Raw genomic sequence first — 18,654 nt, 5'->3', positions numbered from 1 at the left:
AAGCAAACAATCAAAAGTTTAATTACAAATCTCATCACTTGCCTTTGCTCAGCTGAAAAGAAGAGGAGGGCAGAAGAGGGCCGGAGAGTTTCCTGGAGCTCAGTTCAGAGAGGCTTGATCTGCAAAGTGAGTGCAGCCTGAAGAATGTGAAGGGATCAGAAACGGACGAAGCTACCGGTCCAGGATTAGCCTCTGCCTGGCCGTCAGACAGAAAATCCTCTTTTCTCTGTCACTCATAATGTCTGTGTTCTTGCTCTTACTCTGGTTACCGGCAACCTGAAAACTTGTGCTGTTTGTATAAACTAATGTGCACCAAGTATAGACACAACACTTTATGCTTTCTCTTTTAGGATTCATTATATTAATAATAAACTTTCATTTTTGTTTTCCAAAACAACTGACCTGTGGCAATTTAGTGTGATAAGACGGTTGTTGGAAATGCTTATTTAGTGCAAATATTAATTCTTTAATTGGCAAACAAACAACCCTCGGGTGTTTGGGTTTTGTGTTAGTTTTCCAATCATTTCTTTGTTTATTTATTTGTTTATTTGTGCTAGCTTTTTACCCCTTGGTTTATAGTTTGCTTCCTGTCTGTTTCAACTAATTCTGTGTTTATTTTATGACCTTCCCTCAATCTTCCCGTTTTGCTCTCTTCCACAGCTGTTCCACTTTCTCCTGATTAAGCTTACCTGGACCCAGTGTCGTTCTCTGAGTTGATTTATAAACCCTTTGCTCAGCTGGAAATCACACTATGCAAACTTCAGATGCATGGGAAGGTGATGTCGGTCTTTTATTTACTTAAAGCTGTTCTTTGTATTCCATCACAACACAAGACAAGCACAGCATGATGTGAGTATTGTAGTTTGGACTTTGAACCAAGTTTCCCTGCACTCATTACTGAACAGATTATACAAAAGCAAGCTGAAGCTCCCAACTTTATCACTTGTAAAAAGTATTTTTTTTTTTTTTGAATCGTCTATTCTTGCTGATCCTGTCAGACGGTTTTCTACAGCACACACACACATCTGTGTCCCTTTCCACAAGGCAGTTACTGAAAGATTAAGACAGTAACTATTCAATATAAAGTCTTGCTTTAGGGAAATGACTCTGCTAAAAATGTTCAGAGGAAATCAGTCAAGGGGGATCAATTAAATGAATCATTGCTGTTTGCCATTTAGAGCTATTTTTTATATACCTCTGAGGAGTTCCCTAAGCTGTAAACTCCTCCAGTTTCTTTTTATGGTCTCTTTTCCAGTCAATTAAATCAACAGAAGCTTGAAAAAAAATGAATATAAGAGCTTTTCTAAATTCATTTTGGAGGCAAATATTTCACTTTTTAAACCAAGAAAATTATTGAAGAGAAAAAAAGGCAACAAAGTGGTAAAGCAAGATGTAAACTTGTTGAACAGCTGAACTGAGGGATGTAAAATTAGTTTTCTTATATAATCTTCAGGGATGCACATCAGTATTTGTGACATTTAGCGAAGGGTTTGCTGTGAGTCTGCAGGTTGGGATGCCTCTTTGTTAGGCTGTAAATGTCCAACTTAACTCAATTTCTTGCCTAAGATCACAATGGATCAACTCTTTACCAAGATAAAAAAAAACAAGTATTTGTTAGTATTTGTTTGTAGTTTTAAAAAAATGTATTTAGTCGATTGAAAACATTATTGTAGCAACATGACAGTTTGAGTTAGACTCTGTTGTTAATTAATTAGAACACAAGTGGATTTAATCAGAACCATGAACAGTTTGGATACATATTGTAATTTAGTGAATTAGCTATTAATGCAGAAATACCTTAAACATGTATCTGCCTTAATTTAATTAAATATGCTTACATTTTGTGTAGCCTGTGTGCTAGAGAAATCAAACGGCTTCTCCAATGAGCACGGATTGTTTTCTTCACACTTAAAGATGCAATGAGTTTTTAAATGTCTTTACAGGGAACTACAGTAAGTGGATTGCATTATTTGTACAAAAAATGTATAACCACTTTTTATGCGAGATGTAAAAAAAATGATGTAGTATAAAAATAAATTTAAACAAAGCAAGAATGATATGCATATCTAGTAAAATTCAGACATTTGATTTTTTTTTTTCACACATTTTGTAACCATGCCTTTCTTGGCATTATAATCCAGCTTGGCTAAAATATTTTGTGTTGTTCTCTGTTATGTGTGCGCACACATTATAGCAGAAGAAAAAATAGTTTTGATTTAAAGTTTGTCACATTTTAAAGCCAGAAAACATAAAATCTTGTTGGCGTTAGTATTCCACACAAATAGTTTGGACTCTGTTCTTCGATCATTCTATCGATATACTATCACATATTGATTATTAAGTGCTATCTCAAACCTCATAAACCACATAACTATTGGTTAAAATTAAAAATCATTTGCTCTCTTTAACAAAGAAAACGTGGCTGTTCATTTGCAAGAAAAACATTTTGCATTCTTTCTTTCCCCAATGATCGTGGTGTTTTCTGTAAAAACTTTGGGTGAAAACTAAAAGATTATCCTGGTTAAATATGTTCCTTCTTATTTAAATGTAGAGAATCTTGCCACTGGTGCCTTATTTTAGGATATTTTCTGAGCTTCCTGCCAACAATGTGCAATACGCAAGAAATAATCTTTTAATCTCATATTCTGTTGTGCATAATTTGCTCCATGTGGGCTGAACATAGGACCAGTTCGAGGTAAACGCTGCAGTAGCATTATCTGAATATGATCAAAGCTGCAGTGCATTAAATTGAAAGAGAGAAAATGCATAAGGCATGTTGTATTTATTTTCCCTGCACCCACAAGTGAAAAATGTAAACAGATAAAGTAACACAAAAACAAATAACACATAAATAATTACAACACAAATACAACAATCTGCTTTTCTAACCCCTTGAGTGAAACAGACATCCAGAGCTACAGAGATGCATTGTTAAATGAGAAAAAGCTTCAACACATCACTGTTTAACAACAGGTTGTTTTGTGGCTGACAGCCCTGAGACTGGGCTTGACAAGAGACAAACATGCCAGTTTTAATTGGACAAAATATTGTTTTTATATATTTTCTTCAGCAGCTACACGGAACATTTTCATACAGAGAAGCAGCGGATGAAGGTACAGGAGAAATCCAGTCAGACATGCACAGCATGCAGCTGTTGTGTGCATGCAACACTATTTATCATATCATCAATATGAAAAACAAAGTCTGATCATTCAAATGCTACATTTTTTTTTTCAATCTACAGAATACATCATTGTAGGTTCATGAGATGCAAAACAGCAATTCAATATAAATACCAAAACAAACTTAATTAGTTGATTAAAATTAAATAAATGAAAAACAATAAAAATGTTATTCACAGCATAACAATTTCTCTTATCAGTCGCATATCTGAGGAGTCACTATATACAAAAAAAATTAAATATAGTTTAATGTACTAAATAAATTAAAGTGTAAACAACGATCCCACCGTCAGTCAAGCAAAGCTACATCTCAGAGAGAGCTGCCCCTGCCTAACATGCGGTCACTCAGAAAACACACATTCACACAGCTGACAGTTTGCAAAAGCCAAAACATTATAACTGCACACAGATGCTGCAAATGGTTTAGGCTGGCAGGGCTCGTTACAACAATTAAACAGTAGAGGGCGATGTTTGCTTATGTTTTCAATGCTGCATTCCCCATCTTTACACCAACATGCTACAGTACCATGGAGCATATGTTATCTAAGTTTTAAACTAAAATTAAAGTCCATTTTAGATTATTTTTTAGAGAACATTGAGGAGTTATATAAAGCTGTGACTGGACAAATTGTCAAGTATGCAGAAATTGACCTACACAAGTGGAAGGCACTGGAAAATATCTTAAATTTGTATCATTCATCTGGGCAATAAGTACAAAAATAGCTTTTCATTTCTTACATAAATCTGAGGCTAAACACAGATAAAAGATAATTATAGGCTTCAATTTTTTTTTACGGCATGTGAAAATCTTCGGCAAGAAATCTGAAATTTCATTTCAGTGTGTCGTCTAACAATGAATTTGAGGAGAGCAGTTGATTTTAATCTGCTAGGCTCACTCAGGATGCGTAATGCCAAATAAAGTCCGTCTGGCTGGAGTGCTGTATGCTGAGTTCAGAGGTCAGGTCAAAGGCCGTTCAAACAGACACATCCTAAGATGAGATCATGCAAGTTTAATGTGGTGACCGTCATGACAGAAAGCGTTTTGTAGAGGGATCTTTGTACGGGGCTTTGCATGGAAATGCATAAGCAACAGAACACAAGTCATGGCACAGAGACATAAGCTCAGACCTCTCTTTGTATCTCCACCTGTTTATGCTACATCTCTGTTATGTTCATCCACTTCTTTTTCTGACTCTCAGGCTCTCGGAGGAAGAGTGATGTAGTGTGCACCACACTCTGCACTAAGGAAACCTTCGACCCGCATTCATCTTGGTCTTGTTGAAAACAATCGCTCAGGCACCTTACCCATCTCTGTCCTCTTCTCATGCTACCTCATTATTCTGCAAAACAGCTCATTTTCCACAAGTCCTGTCCCGTTCCTTTCCACATTGCTCTGATGACTTCCTTCCAGTTTTCTCTTGATGGATTAGGATCAGGTGGGTGTTTCATCCTCAGAGGTTCGGTGGGTTCTCAATAGCTTCAAACAGATAATTCAGGCAGGCAGTCTGGGCTCGATTTTGAGCGAGAGATCATACAGCGTGTCCTCATCCATGGTCAGAGTCTTATCCATAAGGTACTGAGTCACCTAAGGCAGAAAGACAAATGAGACAAGAGTTTGTATCTTTTTTTTCTTTTTTTTAGGATTGTTGCTGCAGATGGTTAAAATACTGGAAAGATTTTACAACAGAAAAATGACGTCAGTGATTTGAATAGATTTTTGCAGGGATGTGTTTTGTTTTAAAGACATCAGACTTGAGGTTGATGCTTCTTCGAGCATTTAGTGTCAGATTCTCAACAGAGTGAGTCAAAAACAAAAACGGATGAATAATGAGCAAAGGTTAGCTGTGCAGAAGAGCCGCAGGACAAAAAGTGTATCTGAAAAACATATTTATGGCAAAAACAGAAAATATTACGAATATCTGAAGCAGGAGGGGTCAAGTGTTCAGGCCTTCTGCAACTGCTCTTTGAGAACCATCAAATTGTTGTTAAACTAACATTTATTGGTGAAAATGTGTTTGAACGTATTTTAACTTTTTTATAAATTAAACTAAATATTTTTATAATGTGACAAAACTTCAAGTGCAAGCACCGCAAAGTAACTAAAGTCTAGGATTAATATTAAGTATAGATGCAGTAAAAAAAAAGAGGCTGGTGATCAGATTCATCCCATTTCAGCAGATTCTGGTCAGAATCCAAAAATCTTGCCTCTATGCATTCAGTCAATCCTCCATACATTAGCAGAAGTGTTTGTGTAGAGTGTGAAAGTTGCTATCTCTAAAGTGTGCATCTTTGCTTAAACCCAATTTAGAATAAAGATGACTAAAACATGACTGGGTTTCTTGTTTACAAAATATAAAGCAATGAGGGATGACTCACTGTAATTTTCGAATGCTATAATCTGAATAAACACTCCTCTTAAATGTTGATAGCCAGGATCAGCTACGAGCGACCAATATGCAAATAAATTATAGTCACAGCTGCTTACAGAGTATATGCAAGGTCTGCAGCTAAACTCTGCCAAACAGGCTTATGCTTCTTTCTGAAACGCTGCTTTGCTCTCAGGAACATTGTCTGCTCTTGTCATCCTTATGCACGACATGTGGCTCCTGGAGAGTTAAAGCAGGGACTAAAATGTTATTCTCTTTAGACAATACTACCTATTATGGCACCCAAATATGCACAACATATGTTGCACTTTTGTAAATGCACCAAGGTTTCTCACTTTACTAAAACCCAATAAAGTTGTACTCTAATCAGAAATGGTTGGCTGCAGTGTTTTTGTTGCTCCATCTCTGGACAGTGCAGTCTACTTCCCTTAAGAAATATAAAATGTTGGTCTTTCTATGTACTCAACATCTGCAACAAACAGCAGAAATAAAGACAATGAAGCAGAAAAGTAACAAAAGAAATTACCTTAGGTTGATGCTCTATTCTGTAAGGTGTCTGCTGGAACTGACGGATCTCTCTGATGATGTGCGAGATCTAATGAAAATGTAAAAACAATTACTAAGAAAAACAAAACAGAGTCTGTATGTATTTATTATTTGGTTAAACTTGTGGATTTATAAAGCTCACCATCCTCATTTTGGAGAAATTAACAAGACCCTCTTCAGTAAAATTGGGAGTTCCTTCCTCGATAAAGGCCAAGTCAGTCAGATACATTCCCAGGTATGGCACACACGGAGGGTTGCAGCTGCATGATGGACGTTGGAAAATAACACAGGTTACGTCAGAAATTTACATACATGTAAAGCATGTCGTAATAATTTTAGACATTGATGCATTTGAACTGTTTTCTTTCAGGTTGGAATATTTTACAGTAATCAATTTCAATAACTTAAAAAAAATGGGACAGGTTAAAATTACCTCTTGTTTTTTTTTTCTACTTTTGATCAGTACGATGTCTTACTTTTTCAGCGTCTCCCTCAGGTTTTTAAATCTTCCCTCAGAGGACACGGTCTTCTGCAGTTTGTCCATCAGAGCTTTAGTCTGGAAAATACAACAAGCACACCATGACATTTATTTTAAAAGCATTACTGCAAACGGCACCAAAACAAATACGGGCTCTACATTAACTTCTGGCCCACGTATTGGTCATAATAAAATTAACATTTATACTCCTTTAGTAAATTACAGTCTATCTGGGGATTAGAACAACATAAATGTACTCTGTTTTGTATTTTTGTGATTGCCATAATGTTTGTAATTTTTTAGGATTCACATTTAGGCGCACATTAGAAGTAATAGCTTTTGGACATGTTGTACTGTGTGGTTAGTTTGAAATGTTTATTACATGTTGTTTGTACCTGTTTGCTGACTTTGGCCCAGGTCTTCTTCAGACGGTAGATGGCGCTGCGATTGAGCGCAGATGTGATCTCCAGCACGCCGTTGTAGTTGTTCAGACAGCGACAGATGTCTGCCACGGCGACCCACTTCTCGATGGAGCTGGCTCTCGAGCCAACATCGGTGTGGCTCATAATCTGGGATGCCACCAGGTTACTCATCTGCAAAGGAAATGGGAAGGTCTTAAAGCACCTAGTGGGCCCTAAAGATAAATAAGACACATTTTCCACAGAGGCACAACTTACATCATTGAAATGTTGACTTGTTTTCATGATGTAGGGAGTCCTTTCAGTCTTATCAACCTTCATCCAGCCCTGGCCCAGGAACTCTCTGGCACAGAGGAGACAAAGACAAACTGCTGAGCTCAGATCAGCTTGTTAATCCCGCCTGTCCTGGAAGCCTTACAGATGTTTTCCTCCGGGGTCTGGCTGCTTTGTCATAATTTACAGAGGAATGTTAAACCACTTAACTCTGACAAACTAATTTATGAACAGTCTGGTCTCTGAACTCCGTAATTTATGGACTATAGAATGTTAATGTTTTCTCACAGTTCGTCTGAAATAGTGTTATGTAAGGACTGACTCGTAGGGAATGCTCCTGAAGACGATGTGGTCCAGCAGAGTGATCTGCTCAGCCAGCTCCATCGCCGAGAGAGACTCAAAACACTCAGCCTTTGGGCAGTCCGCCTTAGCACACACACAGAGAACAAACTCATAAACAAGCATAAATAACGAGATGTAAATGTCTAATACAGGGAGCAACTGTGATGGATATGAGCGGTGACAGCCAACTATCCCCTAGTGACTGACAGTCAGGAAGAGAGAGTCCTGACCGCTTCCGCCTGCAGGACAGGACAACCAGGACTGACCGAGACCTTTCACATCTTACACCAGCAACATGCTGTGACGCTGAGGTTTTTTTATGGTTGTATGCAATTCCTTGGTGAAAGTATTTATGCCGCCTAAACTGTTCTACAAAATGTTGCATGTCACATAAACCTCTGTGTAATGTTATGTGAATCTAATAAGTCTGGAGTGAATTTGTCCCAATCCTGAGTTTAAACTCTAACAATTCATTTTCACTGCAATTACAGATCACATCAAAATACTAAACCTCCTGCATGTTCTGCTTTCTAAATCAGCCCAGGCTCAGTTTGACTTTATGGAAAACAATTGTGAACATCATTTTTTACATTTTGACGACAATTCTTAAATTGATTTTAATCTTGACTTTGATTAAGCTGCAGCTTTAACAGTTTTCTTATTTTAACGATTGCCCACCTCCCCATCAACTCTGACCCACGTCTCCGTCTCTGCTAAACAAAAATAATCCCCACAGCATGATGCTACCACCACCATGTCTCACTGTTGGGGAAGGTGTGTTCTGGGCATGTGGGACATTTTGAATGGGATTTCTTATGGCTTGTGGTATTGTTTTATAACATAACTCTGCTTAAAAGTCTCCAGAAATGTATCTATGTTGTGTCTGCTGTGTTTTGTGATCTTCATGCCGCTGTTTGTTTACTAATGTTCTCCAAAAAACCTCTGAGGCTTCAGAGAACAGCTGCATTTATACTAAGATTAAATTACACACAGGTGGGCTCAGTTTATTGGCTTCAGAAAGAAAGAGGTTGCAGCAAATTTTATTTTGGTGTATCGAAGAAAAAAAGGGACTGAATAAAAATGTATGACAAACTAAACTTTTTATTTGTAAAAAGTTCCGGAAAACATCCATGTTCATGTCAGGTCAAAAATTTGTAAATTATTTCTATCATATCAAATGCTAATTTATTATATTGAAGCTTGGTCTTGTTCTGTGACAAAATGTAAAGGCATTGGGGTATGAAGAGCATAAATGTTGTTTTTTTTCTTCAGTTTTTCAGTGTTTTCGATTTAGAGGATACAGTATTTTGCAATGTTATTAATAATATATAAAGGCACCAGCAGGGTAATATAAAGCCATTAATCAAAATTAAATGGTGTGTTATTAACTTAGGCTGTAGTTGATGAGGGCAATATTTGGCAACAAGGGTTGCTAATTTATCTTTATGCAGGGAATTATTGCAGGATAAAAATTGTACAAATGATTTATTTTCTCATAAAATCTGTCATTAAATGCTCTCGGTATCTCACCATCTGCAAAATATCCTCTATCCTCAACTGGGCATCCTCCTGCTCGTCTTGAGAAAGGGCGCTGGGAGACAAAAAAAAAAATTAAAAGCACAAGAAAAGATGTTTATCAAAATTTAATTTAAAAGAATAAGCAACATCTGATGAAAGAGACATATTGATTCCTTTAATTCAGTTACTGGTGCTGTGTGCTTGTGTCGTACCTTAATATGTTGGCAGTAGCTTTTCTCTCCTGGGGCAGGAGGTCTGGATCTCGCAGCACCTCCTCCAGGAGATAAATCACCGACATCTTCAGCTCCCCATTCATCTCAAAGTCCTAATCACAGAGACAAATAGACACATAGACCCAGCGCGTTCGTGTTGAAGACTCCAAACTAAAACTACTGTAGCTTTTCCACTCTGTCCAGCTCCAGCTAGTCAGGCATCTGGAACTAGCTGCGTCTCAGATATTTGCAGATGCTTGAGCATTTTTCCAACCATCCAGAATCCCCTCAGTCCTTACAGTCTTTACACCTTTTAATTTCCATTTAACTCCCGTCTCAACTCTAGTTCAGAGGTCAGCATTCAATCTCTTTTTGCTCTTTAGCCACTAGAAGAGCAAAAAGAGCATAGTGTGTGTTGGAGCTCTGCTGTGTGTTAATAAGCCTACTAAAGCTGGCATGTCATCGCAGAATTTTGTATTATTGAAGAAATGTACAGAAAACAGATCAATGCAGTTAGCCTAGAAGGACCTCTGTGCAGAGTCAGGCAATTACCTTGATGTTCAATACATTAAACAATGGCCGTTTAGCAGAGCGGTTGGTCAGTCGAGCAGGCTGTCCGGCTGAAACAGCAACAATATGCTGTGTGTGTGTGTGTGTGTGTGTGTGTGTGTGTGTGTGTGTGTGTGTGTGTGCGTGTGGGGGTGTGTGTGTGTGTGTGCGTGTGTGCGCGTGTGTGAGAGCCGCTTATATTTTTCAGTAGAGAGCAGCGGAGCAGCAAGAGAACCCATCAGTCACCTGCTTTAATTAGACCACACAGATGCATGAACACAAGCAGGAACAGTCAGACCTGCACACAGCAGTGGGTGTAAACAAACCTGTGAGTGTTTGGAGACCCAGTGACGCAGCACGTTGAGGACCCTGTTGGTTGCAGCTCTGCGGATGATGAACTCTTTATCACAGGTCCTCTCAGAGTTAGCAAACACTGCGAGGGAGAATGAACACAGGTGACAAAATTCCTCATGCGTAAAGGTTTCATATCAGCAGCGTTTAACAGATTATCTGTTTATCTGAGGCACATCCACAGGTCTCAGTGTTATGACTGACTTAGCATAAAAGTAAGCTAAGTTAAATGAAAAGCTGTTATGTGGTCAGAAAAACTCAAGAAAAAAACGAAAAATTATTTTTATATTTCTTAGCCGCTCTTCAAAATGGGAAAGAGAAGAGAACTTGCTGCCCAAGAAAGGCAGATATGTGTCCATTTTCAGAGTCCAGGAAATGTTCTAAAGGAAATTATCTACTTCACGCTAACTTGCCTTTATCTTCAGTCAGAGCAAGAACTTAAAGGGAAAAGGAAAACATTTTTAAAATCTACTAAAGTCACTTAAACTGGATTTGGCATAAAACAGGAGATGAACATGTGGAAAAATCCTCCCTGGTCACTTCTGGGTTCTTCTGATGCTGTTGGCAAGTTTTTCTTCTTAAGTACCTCAAAAACCTTTTACAGAGCATCGATTTATGGACTCCTTGAAACACCAGAAGACATCAATTCTATAAAATTGGAAGGTTTTTCAGTAGTATAATGATTTGTAAACTCAAAATCCAACCTCTTCAATAAAGTTTGAACTGTTCAGTATGTTTGAGTTAGAGATTAATGCTAATGCACTGAAAATGTATTTATATTAGAGCTTTTTTTCAAACATTTGCCAGGTATGACAATAAATGTGAACTGCACTGTATGTTTTTTAAAACAACTTTCATACGTAATACAGAACACAGAATTCCTTCAAACGCTTCTTTAGTGGCTTTTGCTGTGGTTAAAAAAAAAATCTTCACGCATTTATCATAACTTTAAATATTTTCTAATTTTATGTGAACGTCTGGTGGCGTTCCAGCACAGCATTGTTTATGCAACACATTTCAAGACTAATATTTTTTTATAATATACTTGGAACCAGAAAACTAGTACCAGTACAGGGTAAAATAAAGTGTCTACTGTTTTGTTGGTTTTGAATAAATATTAATGCTAAACAAATTAACGTTTGATTAAAACACAAGAGCTCCGTGTATTCGTCCTCACACGAGTGACAAATAAAAGCCTGCATGGGCAAAGAACTTTATATTTCAGTTTTCTAATTTTATTAAAGGTTATGCAATAAATCATTCAGTTCAAAGCTCGGCAGTAGGTTTCTGTAGTCTGTGTGCCTTTTGTGTGTTTACCTGGTGGGGTACCATGTCCTGCTGCTGCAGTTGCAATTGCAAACGCTGAGGCAGGAGAGACGGAGCAGCGTGAATTCTCGACTGAACTGCAGACACAGAGACGCATAATTATCATCAGCAGCAGCAACACGGCTACTTTTTTCTGCTGTTGCAGTTCAAGAGGAAGGAGTGCATTAAATGACCTCTTCCGACAGCACATCGGGATTACAGAGGCTCCAAATAAATCACTTGACGTTATGAGTCACAACTTTACTTAAGGATTAAAAGGTTGTCCGCTGAGATCATTCTTCTGTTGTAGTGAACATTATTTGTCGTTTTTATGTCAACCTTAATTACAGTCTGACGATGAGTAATGTGTTCAATAATTGCACCTTGAAAAAAATATATAAATAAAAGAATGTTTTATTTATTTGGAATTAAAAGATTTGAATTTAAAAACTGTGGAGCAACAAAAGACTGTAGAAGTTTTTTGATTTGGAAAGGTCAAAGTTTTAACAAATTGTATTCCTCTTAGTTAAATAGTGTCCATTTGCATTTTTAAAACACAATTTCACAAGGAACACTGTGTGACAGATTAGTCCTGCTGAGTTAAAGGTTATCTGAAAATGTAAAAATAATCCATTTCACAAATGTTTCACTAATCATCATAATTCTGCTTCAAATTTATGTTGAATATCAAGTTTCATGAGAAGTTTTTATAAACAAAGAAGAAAAACACAGGCAAAGCCGTAACTTTGTCTCTAGTTTAAAATTACAGAAATCACAATCATCATCAGTCTAAAAACAGTGATTCAGTTTGCAGCAATTCGGTTTACAGATTATCATGCAGTCTAACAGGTTCACTGCATAAAACAACTATTTTAAGCATTTTTAGTTGATCAATTCTTGCCATCATTTGGGTTTGAGTTTTGTGTCAGGCTGCTGCAGCAGAAATCTTGATCGGCTCACTAACTGGGCAGTGGCACAGCGCTGCCAGCCTGGCACCAACCTGGTGTAACCGTGTGCAATATAGCCCACAAACACACCCACGGATTTACCTCCAGGCTGTCTGTAGCGGAGGTGGCGTGGTGTGGACGGAGAGCGACACGGAGACATGTCTCCCGCCTCGCTGCTCTGCGGAGACTCTGGGATGATTTTCTCCAGCGACACAGATTCCAACACAGCTAGACAGCAAGTTCAGATCAGGAGAAAAAGCACAATAAGTGACAGCACTGCTTATAATGATGAGCATTAATGCTGCAGTTAGAAATCTGCAAGAAAGAAATCTTTTTTTTAATGTAATTATGATCTTTCAATTGACACACTATATATTTATTATTTGCAAACATTGGTTTGGGATTTTACCGACTTTCTACATATCCGTTCCAAATACATTTGACTAATTTGAAAGAAAACATGCATTTAAGAGAGATGGATGACATGTTCAAAAAAAGACACCGACCAGAACAGGAACTGTTATACATTTCTGAATATATTGGAAGCTAATTCTCAGACATGTTTACTTGTAGAAATTCTCTTACTTGTAAAGAACATCTGTCTTACTTGAACGGCATGTTTGGCATGTTCTCTGGTCTCTTATTTTAGACGTGTACAGAAGAAAGTTCTTGCTAAACTGTCTGTCTAAACCCTTGCAAGTGGGAAGCTGAGCGTTTAATTGCAGATTTTTCTCCTGCCACATGATGATGTGCTCAAATGTGTCCATCTGTGAGTGTGGCTAGGTGAATGTAGCTCTAGCATGAAGAGATATTTTCCCTTTGGACACTTGGAGGTTGTGGTAAGTTTGTGTTGAGGGAAACTTTGACATACTTCTCCGAATGCTCCGCCTCAGTTTTCCACAGAAAGGATCGATCCGCGGAGCCTCCTCCCCCTCGGCTGCCGGGACGGGACTCTGGTCAGGCGAGGAGGGAGTCGGAGGATCCTGTGACGGCTTGCAGTTGTTGGGAGGAGGCGAGGTGGAAGAGGAAGGCGGAGAGGTCGCAGTCGGGGTTGGGGTTTGAGGCGTCGGAGTTTGAGGGGTCTGGGCAGAAGTGGGGCTACTGGCAGCCGACTGGGAGCTGTTGTGGTTGAAGTTTGAGTTGGACAGAGGAGACGTCAGGTCGAGGCCTCCCACCCTGGCAGTGATGGGGGAGTGAAGAGAAAGCTTTCGGATCCGGACAGGGGAAGAGGTGCGGGACTGGATGGACAACGGAGGAGGAGACGAGAACTTGCGGCAGAGACGAGGAGATCTGTCGTTCGTGTTGTCGGTGCCTCTGTTGTTTTGGTTTGTGGCAAAAAACAGCTCCAAGGACCTGGAGGGAGGAGAGAAACAATAAGTTAGCAAAACGATAAGATATTAAAAGAGCAATAAGCAAAGAGTTCAGGGGAGAAAAAAAGAGAAAACAAACATTTTTGCAGCAGTGTGGAAGATTGTTCTCTCATTATAAAACTTTTTTTCTTTTAGAACAGTTTTCATAACAAACAAGAGGAAAGTTGTATTTGGGCTGAGATATTTCCTTAAAGTGAAGATTTTCCAGAGAACTGGGAGGGCGTGAAGCTTCCTGTTATTAGATTTCTTCAGTGATTTGTATTGAGTGGACAAAGGATGTTAGAGCTGTGACAGATTCTTTATTGTTGCACCTCTGTATCCCAGCACACTGAACTGAAGAAATAAAAACATTTCCCATTTTACCCTGACTAGCTTTAATCCCCCCCCAATGTTTAAATTCATACCTTTTTAAAACATCAGAAATATTATCGCTTTGTACAGCCAGGGCGATTACTCAGCTTCAATAAAAGCGGTAAAAGGTAGACAAGTGAAGATGAACTTAATACTGCTCTATTAATGTCGAGCCCACAGACAGTTATCATCAGTTTATCCCTGAGAGGCTTTATAGCAGCTGTCAAGACGGTTTGGTTTTTACGGCCTGACGCTGCTCACGATCAATTTTCACTCTCGTTAGAGTTTGTGTTGTGCAGTTTATTTTCACAAAGATGTGATAGGTTTGAAGGAGTGCAGACTGGTTCACATTTACACTTGTAAGAACACACAAATCATAATGTTTCTTTAAAATAGCCAGCATTTATTAGGCAAATATCCACATACATTTATACAAACTTAATCTCAAACTGTAAACTGGAGAAAGACCCAGTGTTTTTAATTTATTGGGGAATTATTACAATGTTAGGAAGTAATAGTTAAACTCACCTATGGAACAATTAAACAAAGTCTGTTCAATTAAATTAGATTAGAATAGAACTGAAATATCCTTTATTGTCCCACAGTGGGGAAACATTTAGCAACAGGACATCATTTACTCTTCCTTTATCCTCCTGACTACCAGTAGTTCATTTTTGTCCTCTGTAGAGGACATTTCTAAACTTGAATATCTCCCACCCCCTGCATTCTACTGAATTAATTCCTTTTGGTATCTGGAGAGGACATTTAGGGCTTTTCAATGATACCACGTGTGGAGGAGTGGGACTTTTGTATGTATCTTTTTCTAATTCATAAAAATTGCGTTCATCAGTAATACATTTTATGGGAAGAGACAAAGTAAGTGCATAAAACCTTTTATTACCTTACAAAGACTGTGGGATTTAAAAAAAATGGTGATTGGACAATATTTCTTTTCCTGGTAGTCAGGAGGCTATAACATTTATGAAATTGGAGCACAAAGAGAATTTGGACATTCTGCTTTGCAAAGTCTCTCCAGATCATCTAGACTAGAGTTTTCTCTCAGGCTTTCCATTCATCTTTTAGAGGATTTATGCATGGGGACCAAGCTGGCCCTCGAAGGCATTGATTTTGTGTTTGATGAACCATTTCTGTGCTGATTTAGCCGTATTTTCAAGTTGGTATGGAAGTGAATAGGAAGAGATAGAGACCTGGAGTGGCCTAGTCAAAACCTGGACTCATTACCCAACTCAGGCGCTATATTGTGACTTCAAGCAGGCCTCTTCTATCTGTTCAAAAATTCTCCAGTGTTGCTGAATTTAAAGATTGTCCAAAGAAGAGAATACCGTCACTGTGATGATCAAGACTCTTACATGTTTTCACGCATGCATGGTGGGAGTTTTTGCTGGAAAAGGCAGCATAACTAGTTATTGGGTTTGTGTTGGATTTCTTCTTTACCTTCTATCAGATCTGTCAGACTACTTTAAGTTTAAACATTGTTTGATTGTTACAAAGTCCGCTGTCAGTGAATAGTGATGTAATAATCTTCTTGACTTTTTGTAAATACAAAAATAAACTTTTGCTTTATTTAAACTGTTTAATGTTAATTTTATCAAATACTAACCAGCCATATTGTCGTCTCATGAACTTTTAATTGTTCTACTACTGTAATACCAAGTAATTTGTTGATGGATGCTGGATAACAATAATGTAAAAAGTCAAAATATTATCATTCTGGTGCTTAGTGCGTAATTTCTAATCTCATAAATATAAATGCAACTGTGAGCAATAATAGCAGAGAGTAACTGTAGTTTATGTTTGTTTACCAATGAAAACAATGCTAAATCTTCATGTAAAACTATTATAGATCAGAAAATATGGATATCTTCTAATATTTAAGGCCATGAACATATTAGAGTCAATCCGTGACATGTGTTTTCGACAGATAGATATAAAAATCTTCCTTAGGTCTGAGAGTCACCACAGGTTTGGTGTTTGATTCTGTGCCAGAAACATGAAAGCTTTTATCAAATGGAAAATAAAACATTTGGTTATTGCAGTTCAGGGAGACGAGTCAAAATTGGTTTATAGGTAGAGTAATCATGCAAAGGCAAACACAGGCATCTTCTGTTTGTGTGGGAACCTCTGGCCGATCCAAAACAGAACAAGATGCATCTTAAAAAGAAATGAAAAGCTGGAGGGGGGAAGATGCATGAAGAACATGAAGACGTAATGATAAGCTGAAGAGCAACAAGCAGAGTAAGAGAATGCAAACTTAAGGTGATTAATATCTTACTGATTTAACGATTTGTTGGAAAGAAAACATCTAAAGAAAGTAATATTCCATTGAGAAAACATGCTTTTGGATTAATGCAGACTTTACACATTAAAATATACTCAGATTTCCCTTCATTTCTTTATTGCTATGATTCATTATAATGTCAGAGGCAGATGGAGAGTTACAATCCCAGTAAGTCATTCGGATAAATTCTCAGTCAGGATCAGTAAAAGCTGGAGCCATGCATTAGTTCAGTATCAGACCATGACCAGAGAGAAGAAGCAGACAGGAGAAAGTGCAGCGGAGTCAACAGAGAAAAGACCAAGTTACTTGGACTGATCCATGGCTATCTTCTTGATCTTCAGACTGTAGTCAGGACAGATGGATGATATGGACAGACGGTCAAATGAGTGGCGCTGCACCCTGGAATATGTGGGGACAAGAGAGACGGATGACAAAAAATGATTTAATGTCGGGATGCAACGGTTGGATTGAGACAGAAATCCAAGCGACACAACAGAGATGGAAGATGGTCAGAGGGATGATGTTGGAAGAGCGATGAATTAATCTCTCTTGGAGGAAAGTTGCGCCTGAGGAAGGAGCTGACACTGTGAGTCAGAGAACAGCAGGGCACAGGAAATATTCAGACTCCTAAGATGATCACATGGGAGGAAACCCAACCTCAAAAAGGCACATCATTTTACTTCTAAATGTGTAAATATTTATATATAGGCATATTACATACATATTTATGTGTTTAGATATTTCATCTCAGTCCCTGTAGGAATGAGATGAGGGGAAGAAATCTCTCCCCTTGTAAGAAAGAGTTGGAAGCAGTTTCTGATTTCAACCCATGAAAGCAGTTTAACTGTACTGGGCAAAGACGCCCCCAATTCATTTTCTGGAGAATCTGTTTCAGTTAAAACCAGATATTATATTTTTCAAAGTGAAACTTTTCTTACTTTCTGACATCAAATAAACCTTTTTTTTGGTCATGGTCAGTTAGGATTTAGAGAGATTCTTATTACCTTCTTGCATTTCTTTTCCCAAATCTACTAGAATTACTGTGCCTTTAGAGAATTAGTGATCAATCACTGTCATCTTATGTTTGTTTCAAAAGGGAGAATTATCTATTTTCCTGGAACATAGAGCCATTTTATACCACAATAAAGTTGCTATGTTACCTTCAGTTGTAACATTTGAGAAGAAGTTTGACTTAGTTTGACTTTGCCTCCATCTCTCTAAGAAGCTCCTAACCTTTCATCACAGTAATGCTTCTCCATGATGCCATTTAAATCAGTTTAAATCTAGCATTGGACCGAGAAGTGGTTTGTATGATGAACTCAGCAGACTCGCAGCTCCATCAGGTGTTTGCTAATATCTGCCACTAGAGAATAACATTAAAGCATGATAAAAAAGCTCAATAAGTCGATTTTGCACAATACCCACCCTTCCATCTTTTAAAATTAACCTGTTTTACATTCACGTCTCTATCAGTGCAACATTGATTTTACTTCTAGTGTAAGTGATTAACTTAAAATATGGATTAATAATTATATTTAATTGCTCTTACGGGTAAATCAGAATTGAATAAGCGCGATTTGATGGCTTCACCTTTATAAAACACAACACATTGAATGGTGCATCTCTACCACTTATCTGCCAAAAGCAAATTCTAAAATAACCATCGCTTCCTCTATGTGACTAGCTTACCAGAAAATAATAAAGATACGGTTTAGGGAAAACGTGCTTTCTGTACAATACAGAAAAACTGCAATCATGCAACTCTCTTTCTTGTGTGCCTCTAATGCTCAAGTGCTTCCTTCTTGTTCTCATCCAGTGAACGCAGCCACAAGTCATGGCGAGTTAAGTTACTATGTCCTTTGGCACAAAAAAACACAAACTTTTCCAGTCAAAACCCAGAGCTGAGCAGAGATGTGGAGCACAAACACCCTGCTCTGATGGAGCCAGAGATATAATGAGATTTAGATTGAAACATCATGTGACATGCAGCAGATTTTCATTTTGATGCCAAACAAAATTTGTTGAGGCATCTGTCCTGGTCATGTGTAAAGTCAAAACCTGATTCTTATATTCTAATGAAACATAATGCAATCCCTGCAGCAAATGTGTGTTGTATGACCAAAGG

The 18,654-nt window shown here is 38.0% G+C and overlaps 1 protein-coding gene and 1 long non-coding RNA gene across 3 annotated transcripts in view; one reads left to right on the top strand and one right to left on the bottom strand.

Annotated features, from left to right (window-relative positions):
- Nucleotides 1-437: 437 nt before the first annotated feature.
- Nucleotides 438-7,099, top strand: LOC148157655 (uncharacterized). Its single transcript, XR_015764262.1, has 3 exons — nt 438-849; nt 4,382-4,618; nt 7,011-7,099. It is a non-coding gene; the product is annotated as an uncharacterized LOC148157655 (long non-coding RNA).
- Nucleotides 4,627-18,654, bottom strand: part of rasgrf2b (Ras protein-specific guanine nucleotide-releasing factor 2b) — a 51,297-nt gene continuing 37,269 nt past the window's right edge. The window contains exons 17-31 of one of the 2 annotated variants that reach the window (XM_088008767.1): nt 16,836-16,928; nt 13,381-13,862; nt 12,612-12,737; nt 11,575-11,655; nt 10,233-10,339; nt 9,358-9,470; nt 9,158-9,218; nt 7,858-7,899; nt 7,608-7,711; nt 7,271-7,355; nt 6,989-7,186; nt 6,592-6,671; nt 6,258-6,375; nt 6,096-6,164; nt 4,627-4,767 (exon numbers count right to left, since the gene is read on the bottom strand). In XM_088008767.1, the coding sequence (XP_087864893.1) occupies nt 4,675-4,767; nt 6,096-6,164; nt 6,258-6,375; nt 6,592-6,671; nt 6,989-7,186; nt 7,271-7,355; nt 7,608-7,711; nt 7,858-7,899; nt 9,158-9,218; nt 9,358-9,470; nt 10,233-10,339; nt 11,575-11,655; nt 12,612-12,737; nt 13,381-13,862; nt 16,836-16,928 (1,852 nt within the window). In that variant the 3' untranslated portion in view covers nt 4,627-4,674. Of the gene's footprint in view, nt 4,768-6,095; nt 6,165-6,257; nt 6,376-6,591; nt 6,672-6,988; nt 7,187-7,270; nt 7,356-7,607; nt 7,712-7,857; nt 7,900-9,157; nt 9,219-9,357; nt 9,471-10,232; nt 10,340-11,574; nt 11,656-12,597; nt 12,738-13,380; nt 13,863-16,835; nt 16,929-18,654 lie in introns of both variants that reach the window. The other variant, XM_088008766.1, reaches the window with a different exon arrangement.

This window comes from Poecilia mexicana, unplaced genomic scaffold (genome assembly GCF_051168715.1).
Source record: "Poecilia mexicana isolate PSO_F unplaced genomic scaffold, ASM5116871v1 scaffold_9, whole genome shotgun sequence".
NCBI classification, from domain to species: Eukaryota; Metazoa; Chordata; class Actinopteri; order Cyprinodontiformes; family Poeciliidae; genus Poecilia; species Poecilia mexicana.
Note: the sequence above shows the minus strand (reverse complement) of the source record. Positions and strands in the feature narration are given on the sequence as shown.